Here is a 26,498-nt window from a genome sequence, read left to right on the forward strand (position 1 = left end):
GGGATGAGAACGAAGCCGGTCTCCTGTCTTTCTCACACAATAAGCTTTCTCTCACTCTCTAAACCTTATGTACTTTTCTTTAATTAAATACAAGCTATTTATTACCAACTGTAATGCGTGTATTTGAAGACAAAAATATAGGGTACTTTTTACCCAAGTACCCAAAAAAGGAGGGTAATGTTTTAGTTCATCTAATAAACTGCGGGTAGTACCTACGCGACGTAATACCATCTCAAATACAACTGTCTAATTGGTTGGTTTCAATCATTCCAGATCATCCGGTCAATTTTAGTACCATCCCTCAAAATCTGTCTAGCCATTCTTGAGTTATATCTATAATAATGGTGTCCTAACCTGACTTTGTTTTATTAAGCCTCATTATTCTAAGTAATAAACTATTAACTTAATATTATTTTGTACTCATTTAATTACATTATTGAAATCCTACAATGTAGGACCTACATTCAAAGTTTAGCTAAAATTTAACAAGACATGTATTGATTGTCTGTTAAGTACGCGGTACGAAGTTCGCCGGGACAGCTAGTTTAAATATAAAATTCAAATTAAGAAGAGATTAAGAAAAGTTCTCAGGTTGAAAATGAAGTAGGCGTCGCGTAAATGTAACTACACACTACGTACGAAGCATCCCATTTTTACGCTAGCTTTACATGGTACCAAAGTAAGACAGAACTTTGCTTAAGCCATCCAGCTCTAATTACTTGTAGGCATCTTGGCCACAGATACTGACTGTACACTGAGGTAGGAAAGAGTAGGTTAGAGTAAGACAGAAACAAATTTGAAAAATTCTAACCAGGTGTGTCGGTACCCCATGTTGTATGACAACACCGAGGTTGAGGTTAAATACGGACATCGTAACAGCCAAAGCCCGCCCGAGTTGGTAAATCAATCATCAGCAAATGCATCGCATCGGCCAAGTGTCATTCACCCCAACATCTGTTCCCATATTTATGTCGCACACTTATCGTACGCTCTTGAATTTAAATATCGTGTGCGACATGTTATCTAGCCAGTAATGAGATTCAATTCGAGCCATTTATATGTGTTACAAGTTGAGTGGTGATTGGAAAGAGATTGGTTGGAATAAGTCAGTGATTTAAATTCAAATTAGTTGAACTTGAAACTCTGCTCTACGACACAAGATGGGCTAAAGCTGTTAAGTAAATGAGAAGATCTTTACTATTTTTATATGTTTTATTGTATTTCCTATACCGTAACAAGAAATTATTACGACATAGCTGCACAGGAGGTACCTACTCCTATGAGAGATATCTCAGTATCGACCGAAAAATTAATAGGTATTACAACCTACTCGTATTTTCTACAGAGTAGGAAGTATTTTTATTAATTTTAATGGACATCTGCGGGAATAGCTACATGAAGTAAAACGTTGTTGTAAACTATATTATGTATTGCATTTTATCTAGAGGTAGGTATAAAATATTTTCGGTTACATTCTGTACACTTACTTCTTATAAAGCGTGGCCAGTTGTAAAACATCTCATAGCTAATAATAACTCTGTTTACGTTAAGTCTGAATCGATTCCCACTCTCGTCTAAAATTATCGTCCACACGTCCGTTCTCCCCGCTGGCAGACATAATAATGGGGATTGATATGCCCGCTAGTTATCCGCCATATTTTCTCCAGCGATAGCCGCTTTGTGATTGGCCGGGGCGGCAACATGGTTGCCACGTGTTTGTAAAAAAATATTTGTAATTCGAACTAAGAATGGGGAGCGCTATCACGAAGCAGTGCCCAGTCAGAACAAAGCTATCCATTTTTAGTTTAATTTCTGCATAGAGATGGCTCTGTACGTTCAATTTGGTCAATATATTTTAGAACGAAACATGTATTATTAAGTGGATTTGCCTTTCGATTCTGTATGACCTTACTAATGAAACAAGTACAGTGCCAAGATATTTCTCCTTCATGAATAAAAAGCATATCTTCAGAGAGCATTCACTTTGAGTTCTTTACGTAGCGGTCGTCATGTCGCGTATTTTCATCCAGCGGTAGCGTAACTTACGAAGATTTACGATCAATTTGGACGCTCAGCGATTCAGCACTTTCAGCCGGCAAACACATCTGACAATTGACGACATTTAATTTAGTTCGCTCATCTAATTTTATAACATAGTTTTTTTGTTGAAAATAAACTAAGGTAGCATAAATTAAGATTGGTTTTTGGAGTCTTTTTGTATTTTTTATTTCAATTCCAATTTTTTTTGTTACTTTTACGGTCATCCCGTAAAACCCATATCGATTCAAAAACAAAAAAACAATCATATTAAAGTCTTAAGAAGCTGTACTTATTTATATATTCTAAACTTTATTTTATACATTTGTTCTCAGCTATCTAGTAGGTATCGACCTCTTCAGGGACTTACTCTATCTAATATTGCTTATCTGCCAACGTCTAAAGACTCTAGAGGGTGCAGAGATATAAAACAATTCTAGTAGCTAATATCAAGCAAAAGTAATTCGCAGAGTTTCAGTTTTGCGGTAACGGATTAACTCGTCACGGAGAGGTTTACTGAGACAGCGTTGCGTTGCTCTTTTACGCTGAACCAGCCCCTTCAACGTACGCCACTTGAATCATTTTCAACCGTATTACGGATTGATTGAGGTTCAATGTTGTGAGGTTAAAATAAACTATTTGGTCGGTTTCAGTTTGTTATCGCGTTTGTTCAGAGTAAGTTATTTAGTTCGGCTTAGATGACGTTTCCGGAGCTGTGGCTTTCGTATTCCATTGGTTGCGATTTCAATTTCACCTATGTGCTTTGTACCTATTTACATGTCTATAAGAAATTCTTTGTCTTGTATTGTCTTGCCTTTGGACCGTGACTTCTGTAATTTTCAATCATGTTTGTAGTGAATAAAATTGATAAGAATTAACGTAAATATAATTCCCAACTATATTTACGTTTCCAAAGCTTTCCTGAGTAGGCAAACTCTACTATTTTTGAGATATTGATGAATCAGGTTTTTTTACAATAAAGTGAAATTGTTGCCAACAAAATACAACTAGCACAAAGGTGGTGTTGAAATCGCAACTCATATGAGGCTACCCCTAATAAGAGTTAGGTAGGTAACTGCCTACCTAAATAGGAGGCCGTGGTTGAGTCCGTTTTGAGGATCCCTTGCGCAAGGTAATTTAATATATAGCCTCGGGGTAACAATCCGGGAAACCTTTGGGAAAATTAAGAATTAAGTAACTCTGGGGAACTTTTACTAACGTACAATTAGGAGTGTATATTCACAGGTAGTTCGTTTACAATGCTAAAAATACTGGTCGGCTAGAAAGAAAATCATTTCAATGCTGACGTTTGTGCCTCCAAAATATACCGTTTGAATGTGGTGGAAAGTAGTTTGACCTAAGCGCTCTCAAGCAGAAGGCCGCGGGTTCAAGCACGGGCTCTTTATGTTGGAAATTTACCATGACAATTACGGTGAAGGAGAACATCGTAAAGAAATGTACACACCTGCGAATACATTAAATGGTTGAATTCTCAATCTGCATTAGGCCCGCATAGCAACTATGCCCCAAGCCCTCTCATTTGGAGCTACGAGTATAATACTAGGGCGCTATGTTATGATACTGAAAAATCGATTTATTTGTAAAAAGCTGACTTGAAGATTTTTTTAACTATTTGGTAAAAAGATGTACTCGTAGAGATCTAATTTTCTATTAAGTAGGTATACTCTGCTCATATTTGAAATCCAACTGATTTTTTTTTCAACTTTTGAATTGTAGCTTCACAAATAATATTTCAAAAAAAGGCCCCCTGTGGCAAAAATTCTTCGTGTATATTAACAACCACTTGCTCGGGTATCTCTTCAATTACCATAGTACATTATTATAAACGGATGCATAATTAAATAGCTTTATAAAATATGGAAAGAGACGATGAAACCTGCTTTTCTACATTTTACGTGCCCAGCCTTGTAATGTACCTACCTACCCTTTTTTGAGATAGAGGTGCCTATGTTTTAACGCAGAAAACAATCCATATATAGTTTTTGTGACTATACCTACATACATCGACTACAGCAGTTTATTTTTTTTTGTTTTGCTCAGGGACTATCAATGTTAGAAAGCTGTAATTTTGCACGGATATATATGTAAACTATGCCAACAAAATGCTACAATAAAAAACTAAAAAAAATTTTTTTAGGGTACCTCTCATAGATGTAAAGTTGGGGTGATTTTTTGTCTCATCTTACCCTATAGTGTGGGGTATCGTTGGATAGTTTTTTTAAAACCATTAGGGGTTTGCTAAGACGACTTTTCGATTCATTCATATTTTTCCGATATATTCAACTTTAAAGCGCAAATTTTCATTAAAATCGAGCGTCCCCCCCTCTCTAAAATCAAACTTTCAAGGAAAACTATGAAGGCTATGTTTGCTTGAGAATTATTAGTAGTTTTACTCTTAAATGGCAGCCTAAGGTATAAAATATATATACGAAATCCTTGGAAAAATATTACTTAATTTTTTCGTAATGGCTACGGAACCCTATTTTGGGCGTGTCCGACACGCTCTTGGCCGGTTTTTTTCTAATTCTCTTTTAGCAATTAACATAACACTGGAGCTTTCTTCGTGAAAGCGGAATAATTTGTCCAATAAGATAGCAAAAAATATGTTAATAAGCCATTTCTTTGGCAGCGTGGCCCAATTTCACCAAACAACCCATTCATATTCATATCCATTCACCCTTTGTCTGTAGGTATTGTTACGCAGCGCCGCAACGTCGCCTTTTGTTTTTTTTTTTGTTAATTTATCTTTTATTGTCGTTTTAACGCTTTGGGGACAATTTCCTTCTTTGTAAATAATCCTTTGACATTTTAAATTGAAATTTTGTAAGAACCTGTCAAAATATTCACTGACGCAATTTTGGATCAAACTTAAGCTTTTGGTCATGCTTGGTAAACGATCAATCGAATGATAGAGTTTAATGCTGTAAATTGAGTGGTTATGTGTGACGTCGGAAAAGATTTGCAAGTGCATGGTAGAACATTGTGCAAGGTCCGCCCGGATTGCTACCATCATCTTGCTCGCTAATCCTGCCGTGAAGCAGCAGTGCTTGCACTGTTGTGTTTCGGCGTGGATAGCAAGACAGCCGGTGAAATTACTGGCACTTGAGACATCCCATCTTAGGCCTCTAGGTTGGCAACGCATCTGCAATCCCCCGGTGTTGCAGGTGTCTATGGGCGGTGGTGATCTCTTACCATCAGGAGACCCACTTGCTCGTTTGCCATCCAATCGAATAAAAAAAGAAAAAAAAATAGATACTTACATAAGTTTATTGAAAATTTTAAAGTGTCGCCTAGTTAACCCGTTATTTAATGGTAGGTTCTTCAAAAGGAAGACGTTTTATTATTTTTATGTACGTGATACATTGTTTAAAATAACACCTGAATATATTTGCGTACGAGTACCATTAATAGGTACAGTTTTTATTTCAATTTAAAAGTAAAATACTTAACTATAAATCGATTTACATGACTAATCAGAACTGATTAAGTATACAACGCCCCCGCTGTGGCCATAAAAATGTCAACAGCTGTATCTCTATTATTGTACCGCCAATTTTAGGTATTTAATGTTTTTTTAAACATTCGCGATTTTCACACATTAAAAAGTACTAACAATATTTAAATGATTAGTTCTTGGAAGTTTAATAAATTGAGCAATGCTTTTATCAAGAAAAAACATTTCGTCCTTTACGAGAGTATAGATAAAGGCCCCGCTGAGTGGAGAATTCTCTTCGAACATAGCTGATTTACATGCAAATGTTAATAACTTGATCTCAAGTATCTCAAGGCGTCCCTTGCTGCAAACTCGTTTAAGTCTTAAGGCTGTGTCTGTACAGACTTGGAGCCTTTCGGGTATACATAAAGACATTTTAAAGCACTTTATTGTCCGCTTTAAGAGGATCGAGAGTCAAATACTCAGTTGGCATGATTTTGAATAAACACAACACCAAAACTTAAAAGAAATTCGCCGTATTTAAATAAAAAATAAACTTTATTTTCTAAACCACTATGATACTGACCGGTTTTTGCTAGCAAAAAATTTGTAACTATAGACACCAGATTCATAGACTAGGCTTATGTTAGTGAATATTATTTTGGCCACAGAAAGATGTCTATCCCTTTTATATTTTCCCTTTGTAGAAAGGGACGACACATAATAATAACAATAATAATTAATAATAACATTTAATATCGGCTAACACTAGGTTTAATTATGTATTTATATATTTATTAGACATGCCAACAGTACATGAACAAGATATTTAAATTAATGTAAATTATAAGTTGTAAGACTAATAACACAAAAAATGGATTTTTGTGATCTGAATTAAAGTATTTTTTTTTATAATTTTACTTTAGGTTAGGTAGTAGCGGTTGCTGATTTTTTATTCAATGAGAATGTTATGTGTTGGAGAAATCAAAACTGTATTTTTGTCCTCATGAAATTGTGTTAGGCTATCCTCTTAAAAACTTACGTAGTTGTTAATGGTTAATTATGGTCGCTTGCCTCTGCATTACTCGAATGAAGCCATATAAAGGCTACATGACGGTCACATTTACCGAGATAATTATACCAGAGCGCAATGCAGGCTAAGATAAGGACAAAGTAGGTAAATAGGTACCTAAAGCTATGCAGTATATTCGTGGTTGAAGACAAGTAGATAGGTGCATATATTATAACATATGAATATAGTATATTTTAGACTAAGTTATAGTTTTAGCTGTCTTTTTAGCGTTATAATTTGTAATTTATAATTGCTAGCGTTATTACATGATCTCGGGAGCTCATCAAGGTAATCGCTGCCTACACAATCCTGTGTAAAATATGTCTATTGTAATGTAATTAACCAAGAAACATTTAAATCTGCTTTGGTTCCTTTAGTTTCATCATTCTCCGCGTTGTTTCATAAAAATATAAGTACCCGCGCATTTGAAACACATTGAAAGAAAATAGAGTGCAGCAAAAGGAAATATTAAACGACTGAATCAAAACGCAATCGTTAAATTGCAGGTATGTTTTTCACGCGTCAAATAAGTATAATTTCCATTTTGGTTTCTGTATTTATGTAGCTTTTAAGTCTTTGGTAAATGATAAAAGCTCGTGAGCACAAGAAATGTTTTGAGAATTAACATATTTTGTTAAGTGTAAATTTAAATTTCGTTGCATTATAATTATAAAGAACCGACCGAGGGCCGGCCCCTCTGTGAGGGAGGGCGCTTTGAGATTCATATTACTTGAAATTTATGCAAAATATCATACAATTTCGTGAAAATAAACTCAGTACCATCTCTTAAGGAATAAAATTAACTCTGCTTAGGTAGTTCTGTTTTGGGTAGGCCGGCGAATATTTGAATGATCATAAAATTCAGTTACATATTAACATTACCTGCTGTTTATGAATTTGAAATAATTATTAGTTCAAGCCCTAACCGCCTTGATACTTAGACATGACCCTAAAGTTTACCATTATGGGCGCTGCGCAGACTAACTATTATTAGGTAGGTAACTATGACTACGCTCTAACTGTCCATTTATTTCCGGGATCCTTTGAACTCTCTACGCTGAATAAAGTTTTGCGAGCGCACATATTTTTGTCATCATACATGTCGTCAGGGCCCACAAACTTCATGAATCCCAATGTCCCGGAAAATATAACAAGGCCATTTATATTCCGGACCGGTCCCGGTCCGCCCGTTTTTCTATCATAGAAATCTGGATCGAGCTGTGCGCCCACCGTAAAATATTGAAGGCCTTATTGGGGATATGTGTAGCATGTGGAATTAGATCGATTGATTGCCTTCGGAGATTACGTTTTATTCGTTTTTTTTTTTCTAAGAGTTTGGTAACTAAGTTATTTTTAAATCTTATTGTGTATTGGATAAATTTTGATTCCAGTCACACCTGCAAGTGTAATTTTGACATTGCTGAGTGATCAAAGGTGTTGATATCGTCGATAATAAAATATAATAATCGAGTACCTAGTAGATTATTAGGCATTCTTTTGTCAAGCTCTAGGTATGTTTATTAAACATTCTGAAATTCATTTGTTCACAATTCGTAACAATAATAAAAGATAATCTCCACACAAATAACAATTGACAAAATATACCTCCCAGTTTGAAGTTTTGTAAGTTTTTTAGTTAAATACCTACATAGTTTATTTGTTATTCAATCACGCACACAGCTGCATGAATGTAATTAAATAAATATTTTGCATAAAAATTGACGGTGACCTGAAGACAATCGAAATACCCCTGCGATATAGTGACAGCCGAATAAAATATATATGAGTGAGGCAGGACATTTGGTGTTCCTTCATTTGATATGTTACTTAAACCGTGTGTTTCTAGTGAGACGACATGTATGTTATGGTATTTGCGGTCTAAACTTAAATTTTCAATCACGCAGAACGGTTGCATCCTGCGGCGACGCGGGCCCCGAATGCCAAGAGGGTGGTAACGAAATAAGTCCCATTAGCTGCCGGGACGCCGAGACAAAGGTTTTCGTTAAGGGACGCGTTATTTTTATACGCCACGGCCTCTGAATAACAACTCACCCGATTTTTCTACGTAAAATATCTTCATACAACACGGAATTACGCGATTACATTCTGATCATGCGCTCTCGGCTTCCTCCCTTTCCGAAACGTCAACAGATTGTTTTAGGTTTTGATTTACGTTTATGCGCTAACAAGATTTATGTCCGTTTAAAAGGATACTTCGATACGTAATGGCGTTAAACCGCGCAACGTAATAAAATATTTGTGTTGAATTTAATTAGGAAAAGTCGGACTGTCGTCGTGGAATAAATTGTCCTTTCTTACGGACCTTTTTATATTTCCTTACATCTCTGTATTCACTTCAAACTTAATTAGACTTTATAGAGCGTTCCTTCCCAATTTCGTTTTACTCGCGCGTCTGACGAAGTCTGAGACTTATTCATTGGAGTGATGGTGTCTGAGGGGGTGCGGGGAGGCCGGGGGAGGGGTGGCTTGGCCCGAAATAGCAAATAAATGAGACGAAAATGTAAATGTTGCGCTTCAGAGATGAAAAGCGCGCCCGCCGCTCGCCTGCTCTTGTTAAGCTCATCGCAAATGTACCAGAATTAGGAGCGCGGCTAAAATAATTTTCAGCGCAGATGCGACGAGGTTGTACTGGATACATAAACAACCGCACTGGAAATAACCACGTTTACATGAAGGTATCGGAGCTGCTGATCTCTAATAAACCCGTAGAGAGATTACCGGTGCTTCCCGCTCCTGCCGTGTCTATTATTTTCGCCTTTATTTTAGTAACGTTGCATAACTTAAACTTATCTATGTACAGTTTCAAGACTTATAAAATAAACCTATAATATAAAATTTACTCGATCTCAAGTATGAACCCTTTAGCTGTATCAATGACCGCTTCAGACGCAATCTTTCTTATTTGAAAATTTTGCAGACATTGTTAATCAAGATAGGGTCAGCCGTTTACAAAATACATAATTATTAAAGTGGCTCGGAGGTTTAGTTCAGAGCCTGGCGATCACCAAAGATCTTTTACGGTAGCTACTTAAATGTTTCAGAATATATACATACAATTTTATTTGATACCATTCGTAAAACAAAAATGTATAACGCTCATTGCGCACTGTTGTTTAATAAAATAATGGACACATTAAAAAAAAAACAAAAATAACCTTTTCACCAACTTCTAATATATCCTTATAATTATGATGTGAATTCAGGCGTAGGTTTGTATACACCGTGGGCTCTAAAAATCAGAAAGATTGTAATAGCATATTCCTGACGATAGTATTATTAGTATAATGTTATGTCAACATAGGCGTAATTATGTTTCTTAACATAATATTATTTTCGAACAAAAGTACTTAACCAATTAAGTTTATCATCACTCTGCATAACTAAAGGAAGGTGTAGAATGTATTCTGAATGCTAGGAAACGTAACTCGTCTCCTTTCCTGGTATCGATCACGTTCTGAGATGCGTTTGATATTAGAATCACGTGCTCAACGGAAACAATATACGAATTTATATCTACTCGGTATATACCTACTCACTTAACGAGAAGTGACAAAGGGTTATCTACCTTAACCAACTTAGGTACAAAGGTAGATTTAGCAACTTCATCAGACTATAGAAGTTAGACCAGGAAAATGTTTTTTTTTTTCACTCAAACATCTTCGTCCAATTTCAGTTATTGCGAGATGAAATAAAGCCACGACCACACAAGGGGAGCCGCCCCACCCGCTGCAATGATTCAGTATAATCCGAGTCGACATATGTCGTCCGCGAGTTATGTGGACTTATATTAAATGCAGTTATTTGGAAAAACAACGTGGGATGTCTCGTGTCCCGGCTATGTCCTAGATAGAGATATTGCAAGTGTGGACCCAGCTTTAATTTATCGGGCGGAATTTGCTTTTGGGTAGGGACCAACTTTTTAACTACGCTATAGATTCTCGTTAGTTATAAATATTTTGACATTTGAATCTGCAGAATAGATATATTTCAGTAGGTAATTTATGTATTGTTTTATTTAATCACGTGGTTTGTGAATATTTGACAATAGACTCTAATTAATTAACAGCCAACTGTGGCAGAGCCAAAAGAGATTTAATATTTCTCGATTGTTAGACAAATGTATAAAAAGTTTTGATGGTTTTCGCTTTTGCAGGTTAACATGTGAACACCTTTATTGGTATTTTAATATTGTACTGTAAGTACTGTAATGTTACCCAACAAGTTTTCTGACGTACGTGTTTCTACAAGAGCATAATGTATTTTTCATCCCAGTTTCATGTTTAAAATTACCATGACCACCGTTTCCCCGTACCACTCTCAACTTGATTGACACAACAAATACATAATACATGCATTTACCTATTCGCGATCACAGCCGAATATAGTACCTATTTCACCAACATACAGTCACACATACCTACGTACAGACGCGCTATAAAATCCGGCATAAACACGAAACAAAAGAGATGCATCACCTCCACTCCCTAAATATGATATGTCACATAAACCCTGATGCACTGGCATGCACGTATATATCTTTAAAGGTAACTTGAATTACTGTATACGTTCAATAGGAGCTTTTTGTCATGGTCAGAAGTGAATGGGTGGATATAAGGATGGATGAAACGTTTGAAGTGATTCGACATTTTCTTTTTCGATTTTGAAACGAAATTAAATGATATGAAATATTTTATTAATTAATAGTGGGTTTCCATCAAGGTCTTAGAGTTAGAGTCATAAGATCGCCACATCTTGAAAATATTTAGAAAGAAAGAAAGAAAGAAAATACATTTATTCGGAAAAGTAACAAACTTGAACGATTACATAAATAAATAACACAGACAAGGAAAGCAGTTACCATTCACGAAACGAACCCACCTCAGCATAAGCATTTAGCATTTATCTACACCTCCACCTTTTTTATACAGGTACTTAACCCTTAAATTGATAGCGATTAAATTGGTAGTGATTAAATTGTTAGTGTACATCACAGTGACCATGATTCTAGACTATATTTTTGTATTTCTTTTTAACGTACTATTTTTTGGATTAAGGTACCAACGTGGTTTGAATCATAAACTTTTTTCAATTTTGTCAATTTAATTCAAAACAACAGATTGTTCTTTTTCACCGGTACCGGTATCTTTATATTAGTGTAAGTAGGTACATTCTCAGATAACTTCAGAAATTGTGCATATTTAATGTAGTCCTACGTAGGTAACAGTTGTCGCTGTATATGTAGCTATACCAATACCTAAGAGTAAAGTTATCAAGTCCTTTAATTGATCCTGGAAAAGTTTCATTACAATTTACTACATTTTGATGTGCACCTGAAGCGACAGTTATAGTTTATGTATGTAAACAAACATGTTTTCTTTCATTATATTCTGATTTATTGTAATGTCTCGATATTTTAGCCGTATAAACATACATTTTGTAATCAACATCTTGTTTTTATGTTGAAATGCATATGAAATTCAAAAGTATTTTAGTAGGTAGATATGTACGCAAATTCTTGAACCATTTGAATATCAATAAGCATTGTCGATATCGATAACTATTATCTTACATTACAATGATTATCATAAACTTTACATCTGTTATAGTCCAATGGTTGCAACGCAGCAAAAGGCTACGCATGGCTCTGTCCCATAATTTCCAGATTAAACAGGCTAAATCGCCACAGAAATTACTCTCAAACGAGTTAGACTAAACATTTACAAACCCCGGAAACATCGATGATCGTTCGAAGACCTCCGTTTATTTTTTCTTACACATATCAAATTTCTGTCGTGCCCGCTCGCTATCGCCACGATCGCACTTGCTGGGATAAAATCTCTTAAACCTGTCTCATTACGTGAATGTATATGTGCATAAGCATATATTAAAGTTATTTAGTCGGTATGTATGATGCGTCGTATCTGGGAGTGCATCGTTGCATCCGCCGCGTGTAACGACTGGCTGCAAGATCACTGATATTGCGCTTCTTAGAACCACTCGAGTGCGATGGACGGGATTACTTTTTGCATTGCATACAAGACGAACCTATTAAGATGCTAATGTCTTCACAGGTATATCTTAATATAGCTGCTAATATCTAGATATTTACATATTTTAATTAAAAACGTCGAAGCACTTCGCGACGGATACGTTTTAATATTTTAGTATCAATTCGCTTTACCGTAGGCAATGCTTAATAGAATTGTAAAAATGCTATCAATATTTCATTTGCCCCCGGTATTAATGTTCTACTTATAAAATTGTGCTCGCCTGAAATATTGTTTGTTCATGAAAATGAATTAATTTGTCCGAGTGGAAAACGGGGACGAACCAATCCACTCCTGAATTCATCCAAACCCCGTAAATATTTTATTGCCGAAGAAAAAATACGCGGAAAATTACCGGGGAATATCGGGAACATTTTTCAATCTTATTCCTTAAGTGGTACAAGCGATGAAAATAAATTTAGCGCTTGTGGGCATTTATTGCTGAGATTTCTAGAGCTTTCTCAGCGGTATGTTCAGCTCCCCTAATGGGGGAACGCAGTTGATAGCGGCACACGTTTCTTTAAAGTGCCTGCTTATTTAGTGGAATTCTTATTGTTTTATTTTTAAAATGCTCTTTTAGTGAAATACGTTTTTTACTTATACTCGCAGGATTTTTCATTTTATACTTAGCATCGTAGATACCTATCTACTTATTTATCTTCATTGTACACACACCCTAACCATTTAGATAATCCCAATAGAGGTAAAGGAAACCATAGATAGGTTAGGCAAATAGATGCCAACATTTTTTTTAAATGCGTTGTTAAAATTCCTCAGTAGTGGTTTAGAAAAGAATTCGTTTTAAATCTAAAAATGTTCTATAAATAAAACCAACCATGCGTGGGAAGTCAGCAATTCAAATGCCTCGGATTTTTTATAGGCAACACAAATCACGATATCTCAACGTAGTATGAGGTGTTGACATGACTTATCGCGAGAGATTCGAATAGATATGTTAAAAACATTAGTTTTATATATGTAATTGCTGTTTCTCGCGGCTCCGTCCACGAAGAATTCGTATATCACTATTTTGCCGGATCTATGCAATTTTTCGAAATAAAAAAATACCTCTGCCCTTTTTAGGGTCTCAAAGTATCTCCATGCCAAATTTCATCAAATCGTTTCAGCCAGCGGTTTAAACGCGAAGAGGACAAAAGACAGACATAAAGAAAAGGACAATTCTGCATTTTGATATAATATTATATTAGTACCTAATGAAATAAGAACATACGCGTACATTACCTTTTTTGTCTTAAGGATGCCAAAGTTAGTTTATTTTAATACTTAACATTAAATCATAATGCAGAACACATGTATCTCTATCTAAGTAGATTAGCTACTTATTCGTATACTTTGTTCTGAGTTGATTGACGTAGTGTACTTGTGCTTGATTAGTAGGTATTCCCTTCCTTATTTATATTAAATTTTGATAGTTAATATTTATTGAATGGCTCTACAAAAGGCTTTGTAAGATTAAACCTATATTATGTTTACATTGCATAGTCACAGTACTGCAGTGTTTGTGACCAAACTCCTCCGAAATGGCTTGACCGATTTTTGATTTTTTTTTGCGTATAATCGGTAGGTCTGAGAATAGGACATAAACTACTTTTCATAGTTCTACGCGGTCATAGTCGCTTGGAAGTATGTAAATTAGATCAATATAAACACTAGACTGTCATAAATTATATTTACTCTTATTAAATGATATTATAACGGATAACTCACGTCTTAAACCGAGTTTATATTTACTCTATCTCAAATCCTCATTTTGGGCTAAATGTACCTATTCCAGTATTAAATTACTCAATGTCAGTTTTTGAAAGAACCCATTCATAGCTTTTAATACATAAATAATTTGAAGATAAAACTACAACAATGAAACTCTTACATAACGAGTTTCAAAATGGTTTCAAATTACAAAGCCACGAATTATGTCACGTTTTTGAAGTCACAGAAACAAGAATACAACACAATTGTTTTTGTCAATACATACAATGTATCACAAAGAGGACCTTTCGAACTTTTTTACTGTAAATCTGTACTTTAAACGGGGTTTCGGTAAATTATGTTATTTATTAGAGTTCTTATTTACTTTTATGGAATAAATAAAGTTACATGGAACGGGTTGTTGGCGTTTTATTACTAAGTAAAACGATTATGTTACCTACCTATTATGTTCTCCTAATTTGTTGTATTCTTAACTTAAAGAGTAGCTTTCTTTAACTTAAAAAGTTTAGCTGTTTATTATAAGTAAACTGTAGATGAAGTGCTTTACTTTATTTTTACGTAGTAGTTACATACTCAAGCAAGATTAGATTCCTAGTAAAATTACCAAACATTTTTACTTTTACAATACAATACAAATTAACAGATTAAACCAATAGGTACTGTAATATGAATAGGTAGGATGGAAGGGCCTTGATCTTAAAAAAAATCTAAATCTTGTCTATCCTCCGCCGGTCGGTATGACTGTGAATTCGAATAACGTCGAAATAGAAGCCTTATATTTAAGGATACATGAACAAGAATAGCTAACTTTGTTTAGTGTCTTTGTGGTGTGAGAAATCCCAACTTATCATTGAACTTTTACTGTAAAGTCTCTAGCTAAAACGAATTGCTCGGATGAAAACGTCGTAACACACCCAATCAGCACGAGTGATTATCCTCTTCTCTCACATACGTATAAAGTATATTTTAAAGTAAAGACTGATGGACTTTGTTCTTTTTGGTTTCAGGCGAGTAGCTGGTAAGGTTCGGGCGCGGTTTGGACGCGGTCGACCTTACAAACAGGTGAGGCGGCGCCGCCAAGCAGATCATGATACTAAGGTTGGAATTTGAACATTATACGTATTGAAATAAAAAAAATTTCGCTTGGATAATTGCTAGTATTTAACTTGAGTGGAAACTTCTTAATTAACCGTAAGTTTATTACTTTATTGGCAAATTACATATCTGTTATTTTCCGTGCATTCAAATTCTACCATAACAAACAGTGAGTGAGGGATATTACAGAGTTTTCTTGATCTAAGAGAAAAAGGTTTGCTGTTTGAGTAACTAAAAAGTTTGAAACACTTAATTAATAGGTTCCTGTAGGTACAAGTATGCTTCTAAAAGGAAAATAAAAAAAAACTGGCCAGACAAACAACAGCGTTATTTTTACGATGAAAATGTTGAAACCACTAACTGCACTGGCCGGCAACAAAAATTCCAAATTCAAAACTCGCGAAAAAATGTCACAAGAAAACCTGCACTTTTTTTCTGTTTCTCACGTTCAGTTACGTGAAACGTGACAACAGGATATTAAGTCAAATGCCTACACAATGTGCATTCGCGATCGCAAAACGCATTAACATTTTTATAGGGGCCCTTGTCCGGTCCAAATTGTGCATTATATATCACTGCATCTTGTTTCGCATGCATTGTAGTGTAATAACATATCGTTAGCTTTTGATGTGGTAATTATTGCTAAGTGGTGATGTCGGTTGATTTAAAGGCCATTCGACTGTTAATGAAGTTTATAAGACGCAAAAATTTGATTTCTAGTAGAGTCTTTTATTTTATTTATTTATGACGATATTATTGTAAAAATCGCTCTCTTTAAAGATAATATTAGGAACAAACATTTTATTTTTAGTTTTTGTTACTGATACTTGTGTCACAAAATAATCGTCAAAGAAATTAATTATAAATAGTGGCACATTAAAAACGGTTGCCATATCTCGCACAGTTTTAAGATGAATATTGAATACAAAGATACACCTACATAATAACCCATTATTTGTTTTATTCTCAATTGTAATGAAGCTTTTACAAAAACCTACCAACCATATAAAAACAAACCATATTAAGTATAAAGCTATGAGTTTAGTGCAAGAATTAATAAAAGAAATAAATGCCGTCAAGCTTAGCCGCCATTTTGAAATCCCACACCTGCGTCTCCCTAAGCTCTTCGATTCGCCGCCCTGTCATATTTATAATTCCACATCTTTATTTATCGACCTGCAAATTATCATGTTTAATACAAGAATGTCACATTGTTACAAAGTTTCTTTGTATATTGATTCGCGACAAGCTAATGGGGACTTTAAAGTTTTTTATCGTACTATAATCCTGAGATGTAAAATAGCCGTAAGGAAAGTATATAATTCGTATCTAAAAACCGCTGGCCGTACGGTGTCGAAATCGGATTCGTTTGTTAACTAGTCGCCACCTAACCCACGCTGTACTAAAACTTACTCTCCATTAGCTAAGTAAATAATATACCTACCCTATGCCAATGTATGGTGAATTGTGTTGATCTAAACTCATTTTTTGTAACATCATTTGTACCATAATTCGAGCAAATAAAACTTTGAACTTTGAACTTTTAAGTTTATTTTACTTGGGTAGGTATTTCTGTTCTTTGAGGATACGGCTACTAAAGAATTAAGAAAGGTGCGAGCTTTAGGCAGCTGTCTCACCGCCGGCGAGGAAACGATTGGCTATCGACTATTTTCTCGCTCAAGAAACGAACAAAAGATATAAGATCCTGTGTGAGTAAAAAATACATATATATTAATAGTTGATCGCTGGCGGTTCACACTGCCGGCGAGAACTCGCTCTTACATCTTTTGTCGCAGCGACAAGAGCTATAAAACTCGCTGAGCTAGTTTTATAGCTCAGCGAGTTTTATAGCTCTTGTCGCTGCTGTGATACTCGCTCAGCGCTATTACCTTGGCGGCCGCCCGGCTCGAGCGAGTGGAGCGAGTAATCGCCCGTCGTGCTCGAACACTCGCTTTTCACTGCTCGCCCACTCGTTTCTAGTTACTCGCTCTGCTCGCTTCTCGCTCATCGTCGGCGGTGGGACAAGTGCCTTACATCAAAAACTACAATTTCAAGATGATAGCTACCTACTCACTCGTTTAGAAGGCATAGGGTTACAAAGTTACGCAGATACCTACCGATTGACTGAGTGATCTGTCATCATCAGTAAAATATAACGCCATAACGTAACATAATCACTTTTGGCATTTCATCTTACAGTCATGGTATGCATTTAATTATAATGGCGCCTTTGTCCAAATGTAGACTGCGTTAATTAAGATACACAATACGAAATCCTTAGAAAAATATTACTTAATTTTTCGTAATGGCTACGGAACCCAATCTTGGGCGTGTCCAACACGCTCATGGCCGGTTTTTTCTAAAGCAAAAGTAGGAACGTACATACATACCAATTAAGTATATCACCATGAGTCGAGAGAGAATGTTTTCTTTGCTGACACTACTGTCTGCGACTATTGGTTTTTTGATTGAATATTGTAATCAGAAAAGTTTCCGTGAGAAAATGTATTCACTGCTAAGATTCCACGCAAGGGGAGACGAGACTACACAGGTAGGTATACAGAGCGATCGACCCGATCTCGGTTAGGAGGAGTTTAAATACAGACGTTGTGACTAACATGCTTTCTTAGTAAAAATGATTTCCGTAATTTAACTATAATAAAAAAAAAATTTTTACGTAAAACTGACTAAAAATTTAATAAAATATGGAAAGTTTATCTAAAAAAGGTTAAGTATTAAAAAAAGAGGATAAATATGTGTATGTAAAAGTAGCCCAATATCGAAGATATACCTTAGGTAATATTTATGTTAATTATATAAGTGAATATGGCTTGATAATTATATCCAAATAAAGACCGACAGTCATTGATTTAGTCTGTAAAGGATTTATTTAACTAGTAATCTTCGTGTATAATAAAGTTATCTCCCGATCTTGGAAGTCGAATTTCACCCAGTTCCAGTGATAAAATTTACTTGAAATTTGTTGAAAATATGTACCTAAGTAGGTAGATCAGATGACAATGAAAGTAGGTACAATCAACAACAAAGCTTATATCCGACATGAACATTTTAACCTTTTTTAAAATGTTCATTTCGGATATAAGCTATGAAGATATGTCTTTACATATTTCTATTTCAATGTGTCTTACAACGCACTATAGGTACCTATAACCACCTAGGTACCAAGATCATTTATGCATCAAGATTCAGATCTCGGCGAAGTAAAGTTAGGAGTAAATCTTTTGGTTAAGAATATTTTATGCCTTTCTAACCTGTAATCATTCTTTTTATGTTTCATCGCTTGTCGATTTGGTTCAGAAAAGTTTTTGATTAAGAATATAAAGAAATTACCTATTGTTAAAAAGCTTAACAAGTTATAAGAGAACGTTCAAGCATTTAATCAATATCTTTAACTTTGTGGTTGAACTTTAAGCGGATGTAGTTTAATAACTTTCAATATAGCTTGCTTAAACAACTCTTCTTTGTCAAAGTCAAACTCAAAATATCTTTATTCAATTTAGGCTATAACAAGCACTTATGAATGTCAAAAAAATCTACCACCGGTTCGGAAAAACCTCTGTTGAAAGAATCCGGCAAGAAACTCAACGAGGTATACCTTATAGGTATTACTTATAAGTATATGTTTTTTTAAACAGATTTACAATATTATTAAATGATATCTATACATCACAAGTATTTAACACAACTTCATTTTTAATACATTTGTTGCAAATTATGCGAAGGCAGGTGACAGTAGGTGTGATGCTTAGTACCTCCCACATGAAACGTGCATAACTCATAGATAGGTATACTACTCGTACCTATGAGTTCCTCGTCTGTATCTGCAGGGCGATCTATTCTGAGTGAGCGTCGAATCACAATGTATGTCCTTGACGATAGCATCGGCTGAATCGAATACACAATGACAGAGACCACCTATCGATCACAGACAACGTGTTACGTGACCAAATGCCTTAAGGAATGAAAATAGAACTGCGATGGCACCAACTCGACTTTGAAGTACTTATGTACCTAAGGTATTTTGGGGAAAGATCTGAAGAGTTACAGTCGTTGTCCATTTATTTCCGATTATAACTGGAGTCAGCTTACGAATTTATTTCGTGCCAAGCGCTATTATCGCAATTTATCTACATTTTTTTTTATAAAATGTCGAGGTGATAAAAAGTAAAATACCAAATCCTATTGTAGCAAAACTAAATAATAACCTGTAAAATTTTAAGAAGGTATTTATTCTGAATTCCTTTGCACTACTGTATTGCTTCGTCCAAAGGGACTTTATCGATCGCTGAACTACCAACTCGTATGTAATACGTGACTCAAAGCTTTAAGGACCTACTTTAGTTAATACAAGTACCTACATCCTACATGTCAAACTGAAATGGAGTACGCAGGCTTCAATTGTTTCCAATTAATCGTCTTCCCATGGGAAATGTACGTCGATAAGACAAAACACACGCTGAAAAAATACATTGCATGTTCTCAATTAATAGTAAACAATAGGTACTCAATACGTCCTATATTAGTGAATACATCAAGCACATTAATAGTCATAAATGGCGAAGAAGACAAAAGTTAAACAATTATGAAAAAACACATAACAGAAAGTTGCTTCATTACACGATTGAGTATATTAGTATTTAACTAGTTTGTGCTCGTAGCATTGTTTGCAGAACGTCGTACCTATCCCAGCATGAACATCCTACAACAGCCATCCTTTTTAATCTCTAGGTACATTATAAAGAAAATCTCTACGAAAAATATAGATTTCTAACTTAAAAATTAGACGGGGTGGGTTCGAGGTTGCGCTTGTGTAGATACTTACCTATTACTTAATCGAGCACTTTCATTTTTGAAAGAAAATCAACAGTTTCCTTTTGGCCTTTTGCTGAGAACAGCGGAATGTAAAAGCTTGCAAACAGATCCCAAAGGACTTAAATGAAAGTCTATCGATGGTTCGTCGCCGGACAATCGCAGCCGAACCGTTCTTAGTCACATTTAGAATTGCAAATGAATCGGCCGTTTACTCTCGTGTCGTAAACCCCGGGATATGATCCAGTCAGTTTTCGCGCCATTAACCTTTTAGACCTCCTCCCACTCCTAGGGGAAGTTGTTGTTGTAGGTAAATAACTCTGTGAAGCATAGATGCACAATTGTATAGATCAGTTGTTGTTGATTTACGTTTTTTTACCTCTTTGCTACATACATGTGATGGGATCAAAAAGAGCCTCAATCTCAACAGTGTTAAAATTGTAATTTTTAAATCAAGCTTTTTTTTTATTGGTCTTTCTGTGAATGTAGGTTGTCATTACAACTGCATTTCCTTGCCAAATTTCAAGTCGATGAGAGTTGGAAGAGCTGGATCGACTACCAGAATTTCAGTATCAGATTATTTTATTATGACCCGACTTACATAAAGGTGCCAAATTCACGTCAATCTACCCACTGGAAGTGGGTCAAATTTTACTTCTAAGATTTGATTACGGACTACAGGAGAAACTAAATAAAATCTTTTAAAAAACTTAATGTTCTGTTCACATATCTTATGACTCCGATTCTTTCTCGTAATACGATATATATAATACCAACTCTGAGCTATCGATACTGAATATTCCCGAACCGTCGTTTTACCCAGCCAACCGTGGGAGCCTCGCCCTAGTATCACCAAGTACTTGTAGCGTAGATAACGCAACTTGACAGCTTGTTATGTGCGTCCAAACTCGTCCTGTCACTGAGGCTATTGAAAAAACTGCCCAGTCAAAACTAAAAGAGCTCTCAAACTACATTCCCTAACGGCTTTGCTCTTGTTTTTGGGCATTGTGTAGGAGGGCGGAGTAGGTCTAATTAAGCTGGTATTAGGAAACACCCGTTCGACCAGCCTATGCTTGGGAAGTTGGGATTGAGTCGTAAATGTCGGCTCGAGTGCCCTCTGCCATCGCTTTGGTGCTCAATTTACTTATAGTTGTCGAATAAAAAGTTAAACAGAACTCACGTCACGACGCTTCGTCTTTAGGAATGTTAAATCCTTTAGGTCAGTCAAGTGTACGAATTTATGCAGAAATGTTATTCAAATTGTGTTGAACTAATCCGTTATCTTTTCCATCGCGTGTTTTTTCTATTACATATTATGCCATTGACACGATGTTAATACTCGTCTATATGATTAATATAAGTTAAGTATTTTATGTGTTAATATTCCATGCTCCGATAAAGAAGCATCTACCGTAGTAAATAACAAAATATTATACAGGTCTCATGTGGGTATCGCGCCATTTCGTCACGACAAATAACATATTGTTGTTCGAAATCAATCGTTGAGCACCATGAAAATATTGTTACGTAACACTAAACAGAATTTATGATCCCCTGTAGATCTCGGATAACCCGCAATCGTTACAAGAAAAAAGTCTGTAAACATGTTTTTTCTCTGTTTTCATAATTCGAGGGTAGGTAGTGTGCTACGCCCCAAAAAGAAACGCGGGAAAAAATCGTGGCGTTCGGTGCAAATCACCTATTTTATGTAAACTTCGTGACTTTGCGCCGTATCGAATGACTTAGAAAGGATTATTTACATTCATATCGAAAGAGGCTAGGAAATAAAAATTGAAACCATAGAAGTTTGTCAATGGCCCTCTTGTAGTTGCCGCATGGGTTTGTTTTAAAAATAAACTGAGTTATGTGTTTAGCGGTGGCGTTTACCGCCGTCCGATGATTTAAACGTAGTTCCAAGGGCCTGTTAGTCACGTCATTATTTTGAGACAGACAGACGGTTAACTCAATGTATTCTAGTAACTTAGAAATCCAATTCTATAATGTCTTAACTTATTATCTATAGTGGGTAACCTACTATAAGCATGTTTTGAAAGCAGGTGGTACATAATTAAACTAGGTAGTAGTTTGGTCTTAAAATTAATTTGATCCCTTTTATAATAATATTTATATTTACAATATTTAGGTGGATTGTTATACATTAATAGGAAAACTGCAATAATTTTTAATTGAACTAAACCTTTTTCCTTATCACATTATAAGCTATATTTACCACAGAAAAACGCTTCTAAAATTATGCAATATACTACTCACAAAGTGACACGGAATATAACTATTAAATAAAAGCAAATTTTTATCTAATAATTAAAAACCTTAATGTAGCTTGGCCATGGCAATTAACGTATTAATTAAGGCAGCGTTCCACTCAGGGCCCAATGCTTATTTCCATTGATTGGACACACCTGACCCCGCCCGTAATTATACCATTGTAGGTATCGTATTATCGTATTTTACTTTAATTTTATGTATATGTACCTACTATATAATTATTCTGTGTAATTCCATTGCAGATTGCCGTGCCCTTTTACTCAGACGTCGCTAGCGAGTTTACGACAAGGTGATTATCTATATAAAAATTCTCCTTTTACAGCTATTTTCTTATACATAATTAATAATGGAAGTGTTCTAAGAACTAACTAATGGTTTAATTAGAGTTACTTTCTGTGTCCAGCATTCAATTCTCATTGTCATCATAAAACAATGCAGAAAAAAATCAACGATCAGTCACTGATATTATAATACATCATCTTTTTAAAATTCTCATCAAGCATCAAAGATGTTTAGGTGACCTCAGACAAAAAAATACAGAAATTTACTATATAATCACAGATACCGTTTCAAATTTTACATCTTTAAAATCGCAATATAATTTCAAGTTGATGACTGTTTTCACAAAACCATAAATTAAGCTTCAACGGTAACATACAGATCTGCGTCTTCGGTCAATTATTTACAGCTCAAGTCCAGTTAAGAGAAAGCCGAGCTCACTTCGTTGCAATCAACCTCCGACGGGTTTTTGAATTGGGACATGTATATACACCTACCCACGTATGTAGGTACATGTATAGTGTAAGTTATTCATTTGTCTCTTCTTTGTTTTTTTACTCATCCGGCATACTTTTTCTTTCAAGCGCTCATTGTTATCCGTACATTTCCACTTATTATGATCTCGTAGCAGATTGCACTTAAATCGATAATTTCAGTCGATTTTGGCAAATTGTTAGGTATATATAGGGTAGGCTATATATAGGTAGCTATTTTGTTCTATATAAATCATAGAAGAAATCGCAACATTTATCTATTAATGTCGGGATTCAATTTTTAAACTAAAACCAATTTGAAATCTGTAGTTGCATTTTCAGTTAAATATTGCATTTAGCCATGACACAGACTGTTGCAACACGAAACGTCGAGGTAAATAAAACACACGTCTTACGCGACCGAGTCCCGTTTTACTATAAGTGAAAATGGCGAAAGTTCAATACAATATGGGCATAAATAATATACAAAATCACCTTCTCTGTGACCGGCAGTCTTGAGCAATTTTGTATCGGTGTTAAATTAACTTTGCCGATACACGTAATATATGTTCATAGGCATAAATATAAGCGGCTCGCTCCAATCCCCGTTTGCGCAATGCGCGCACATGTTCGAGATAAGAAAGCGTACTTTTATTTAGGTGCGCTCTATGGCCGACCATTGGCCTGAAGTTTCCTAACGTAAATATTTATAGACGCAGCCGTCTCAGGCGCACACTTGTTCCTATGTTTGTTTCTGTCATTCAACGCGCCTGAAGCTCGTCTGATGGTGCTGGAGATAATTTAACTTTCATTTTGAAACATTTAATCTTCTATTTTTCTTGTATATATTCGAAACATTCAAAATTTAGTAGAGTAGGTTGAGCTAGTATGATTTACTATACAAGCAATTCGATTGTTATCTGAAAATGTGTTTGGCGTAACCTAAATTCTATTTCTTGATTGTTTTCGGTGAGTTGAGGCTTTTCTATTGAATGTTTATCGCTTAACTGAGTAATATTTTTAACATTGTTGTCGATGTCGTTTCCGCCAGAATTTTCTCTGTGACTACCATCCTTCTCTGCTGTCTTTACGAATTATAAGAGTACATACGCATTAAATTTACACAAAAAGATAGGGGTGGATCTGGTTTGACTTCAAAAGTCATTAAATCAGCACCAAGGTTTACTTTGCGTAGCTATTTACATGTGTACCTACCCATTGTTCGTTGACGTGATTACTGGTTATTTATACAAATCCCTAACAAAGTCGGCAAGAATTTATCGACGCCGAATCTTTAATTTAATTCTGTTGACACGTCCACAATCGTAGCAAGATTTATCGCTACACATTTTGTCTATTGTCGTACAATAAATACATAGCGCACTCAGTGGCTAAGTGTGGGAAATTAGCTTTTTAACCTATGTTCCACTTTGTATTCTATTTTGACAATTCGGTTTCTATTATGATCTTGCCATTTTGTCATGTTAACAGGCTGGAATTAGTAAGCGTATAATGCTATATATGTTTTTCTTTTGTTCGTTTGATACATTTTATTGCCGTGTCTTGTGTAAACAGAAATACTGTCTATAGAGTGGAACTAGAGGTGTGAATTGTATAGCTTTATTGGTTGTACGACGCATTGTTTCCATCAACTGGGTGCGAGCGTGTAAGAAGGGTGTAGTGTGAGGGTTTGCCCGTAAAATAGCTTCCGTGTACAGAGAAATTGGCTAGAAATTCGATGGAGATTTGTCTTGTGATAGCTACTCTCTAAGACACATAATATCTGAAAATTAGTTTCTGCAGGGCGAAAATAAGTTGCTACCGAGAACTGTGCCTTGAGAGACTCCTGTGGCTGATAGTGACTTAATGATGACATTAGTAATTGAAAAGTCAGTAATAATGAAGTAGTCAACAGTCAAAAATTATAGTAAACACTAAACTACTACCAATGAAAATGTAAGTCATTTGAACATGACCGTGGCCATTGACATTAGCAATAAAACATTACATAATTCAATCTAGTAGGTGCCTAGTATTATTTGTGGTGAAATTAACAGACGATAAAATTAAGTTTATATTCACAATAAAATGTGAGTGAGTTGCCGTCATAAAGTCTCGCGTTTTTTATTGGTGGCAACACCGACACTGGTCGAGTGACGCTTGCAGTTTAGTTAAACGGCAGTTTATGGCTATTTTGCCTCCTTTAATCGCTTTACTACGCATTCGCGCCTCGGCTTCCAACAACCCTTCGGCCCTTAGATTTATTCGTGTGTGGGTGTCGTATTGAAAATTGTTGAGTCATTCTCTTTTAATGGCTGTTTGTTCGTGAATTGTTTACTAGTAAATTACGATAGTAGTTAACTTTTAATCTTTTTTTTCTATTTTTTTTAAATAAATGATTTATGAACATCATATAAATTCAATTAGATCGTCTATCTACATGTAGTTGCGCTTTCACTGCTCCGGTTTCTCGTTATTAGTTGTAGGAAGGACCGTCGTTTAGAACTTTCCTCAAAATTTGGGGACCTCATGAAAGTGAGGAGCGATGAGGGCGCGATGGGCGGGCGTTCGTGCGGTGCGGGGCTAGTTCCGCCGCCCGTCACTAGATGGCGCTTATCGGTAGCGGTCGGCGTGTGTGTGCAGAGCGCCTCGACCCGACACACTTGGATAGCCGCCGCCACTCCGCGCCCGACTGCGCCGCTGATCGCGCGCTCCGCGTTACTTCGCCGTCGCTACCCCGATACACACGCGATAACCACGTAACGTGATACTTATAAATAAATAAAAAAATCTACAAAACAACAAATAAAGTAAAAAAGTTAGCGTAAAAGGACTACGTGGACGCTGAAAAAAAAAAAACAACTTTTCACGTTTATGGACTTAGCTGAGGTTAAGAGCTTATCATATCAGTGACTGTTCGGTGCATCTGAAAACTTTGAACTGATTTTTTTTCCGTGCCGGCTGGACTGAAGTTGCGGTCGCCCCGTCCGGTGAGCTAGCTAAATCGGGAATCGCGTTTTAATTTTCATGTGCCGCCTGCGGTACGCGTGTGTGCGCGGTGCGATGTGCCCGCGGCGCGCGTGAACCGGCCGTGTCGTGCGCTCTCCCCCGTGGCTTGCCCGGCCGCCACCCTGTACCCTGACAACCATGTCGGGGGCCTCGGCGCGCCCTGT

The 26,498-nt window shown here is 35.9% G+C and overlaps 1 protein-coding gene across 6 annotated transcripts in view; it reads left to right on the forward strand.

Moving 5' to 3' along the window:
* Window positions 1–26,498, forward strand: part of LOC141434082 (homeobox protein abdominal-B-like) — a 122,130-nt gene that overhangs the window by 89,035 nt on the left and 6,597 nt on the right. For 5 of the 6 annotated variants that reach the window (XM_074096356.1, XM_074096358.1, XM_074096357.1 and 2 more), the window contains 2 exons: window positions 15,370–15,460; window positions 22,816–22,862. In XM_074096356.1, the coding sequence (XP_073952457.1) occupies window positions 15,450–15,460; window positions 22,816–22,862 (58 nt within the window). In that variant the 5' untranslated portion in view covers window positions 15,370–15,449. Of the gene's footprint in view, window positions 1–15,369; window positions 15,461–22,815; window positions 22,863–26,498 lie in introns of those variants that run through there. The other variant, XM_074096361.1, reaches the window with a different exon arrangement.

This window comes from Choristoneura fumiferana, chromosome 13, assembly GCF_025370935.1.
Source record: "Choristoneura fumiferana chromosome 13, NRCan_CFum_1, whole genome shotgun sequence".
NCBI classification, from domain to species: Eukaryota; Metazoa; Arthropoda; class Insecta; order Lepidoptera; family Tortricidae; genus Choristoneura; species Choristoneura fumiferana.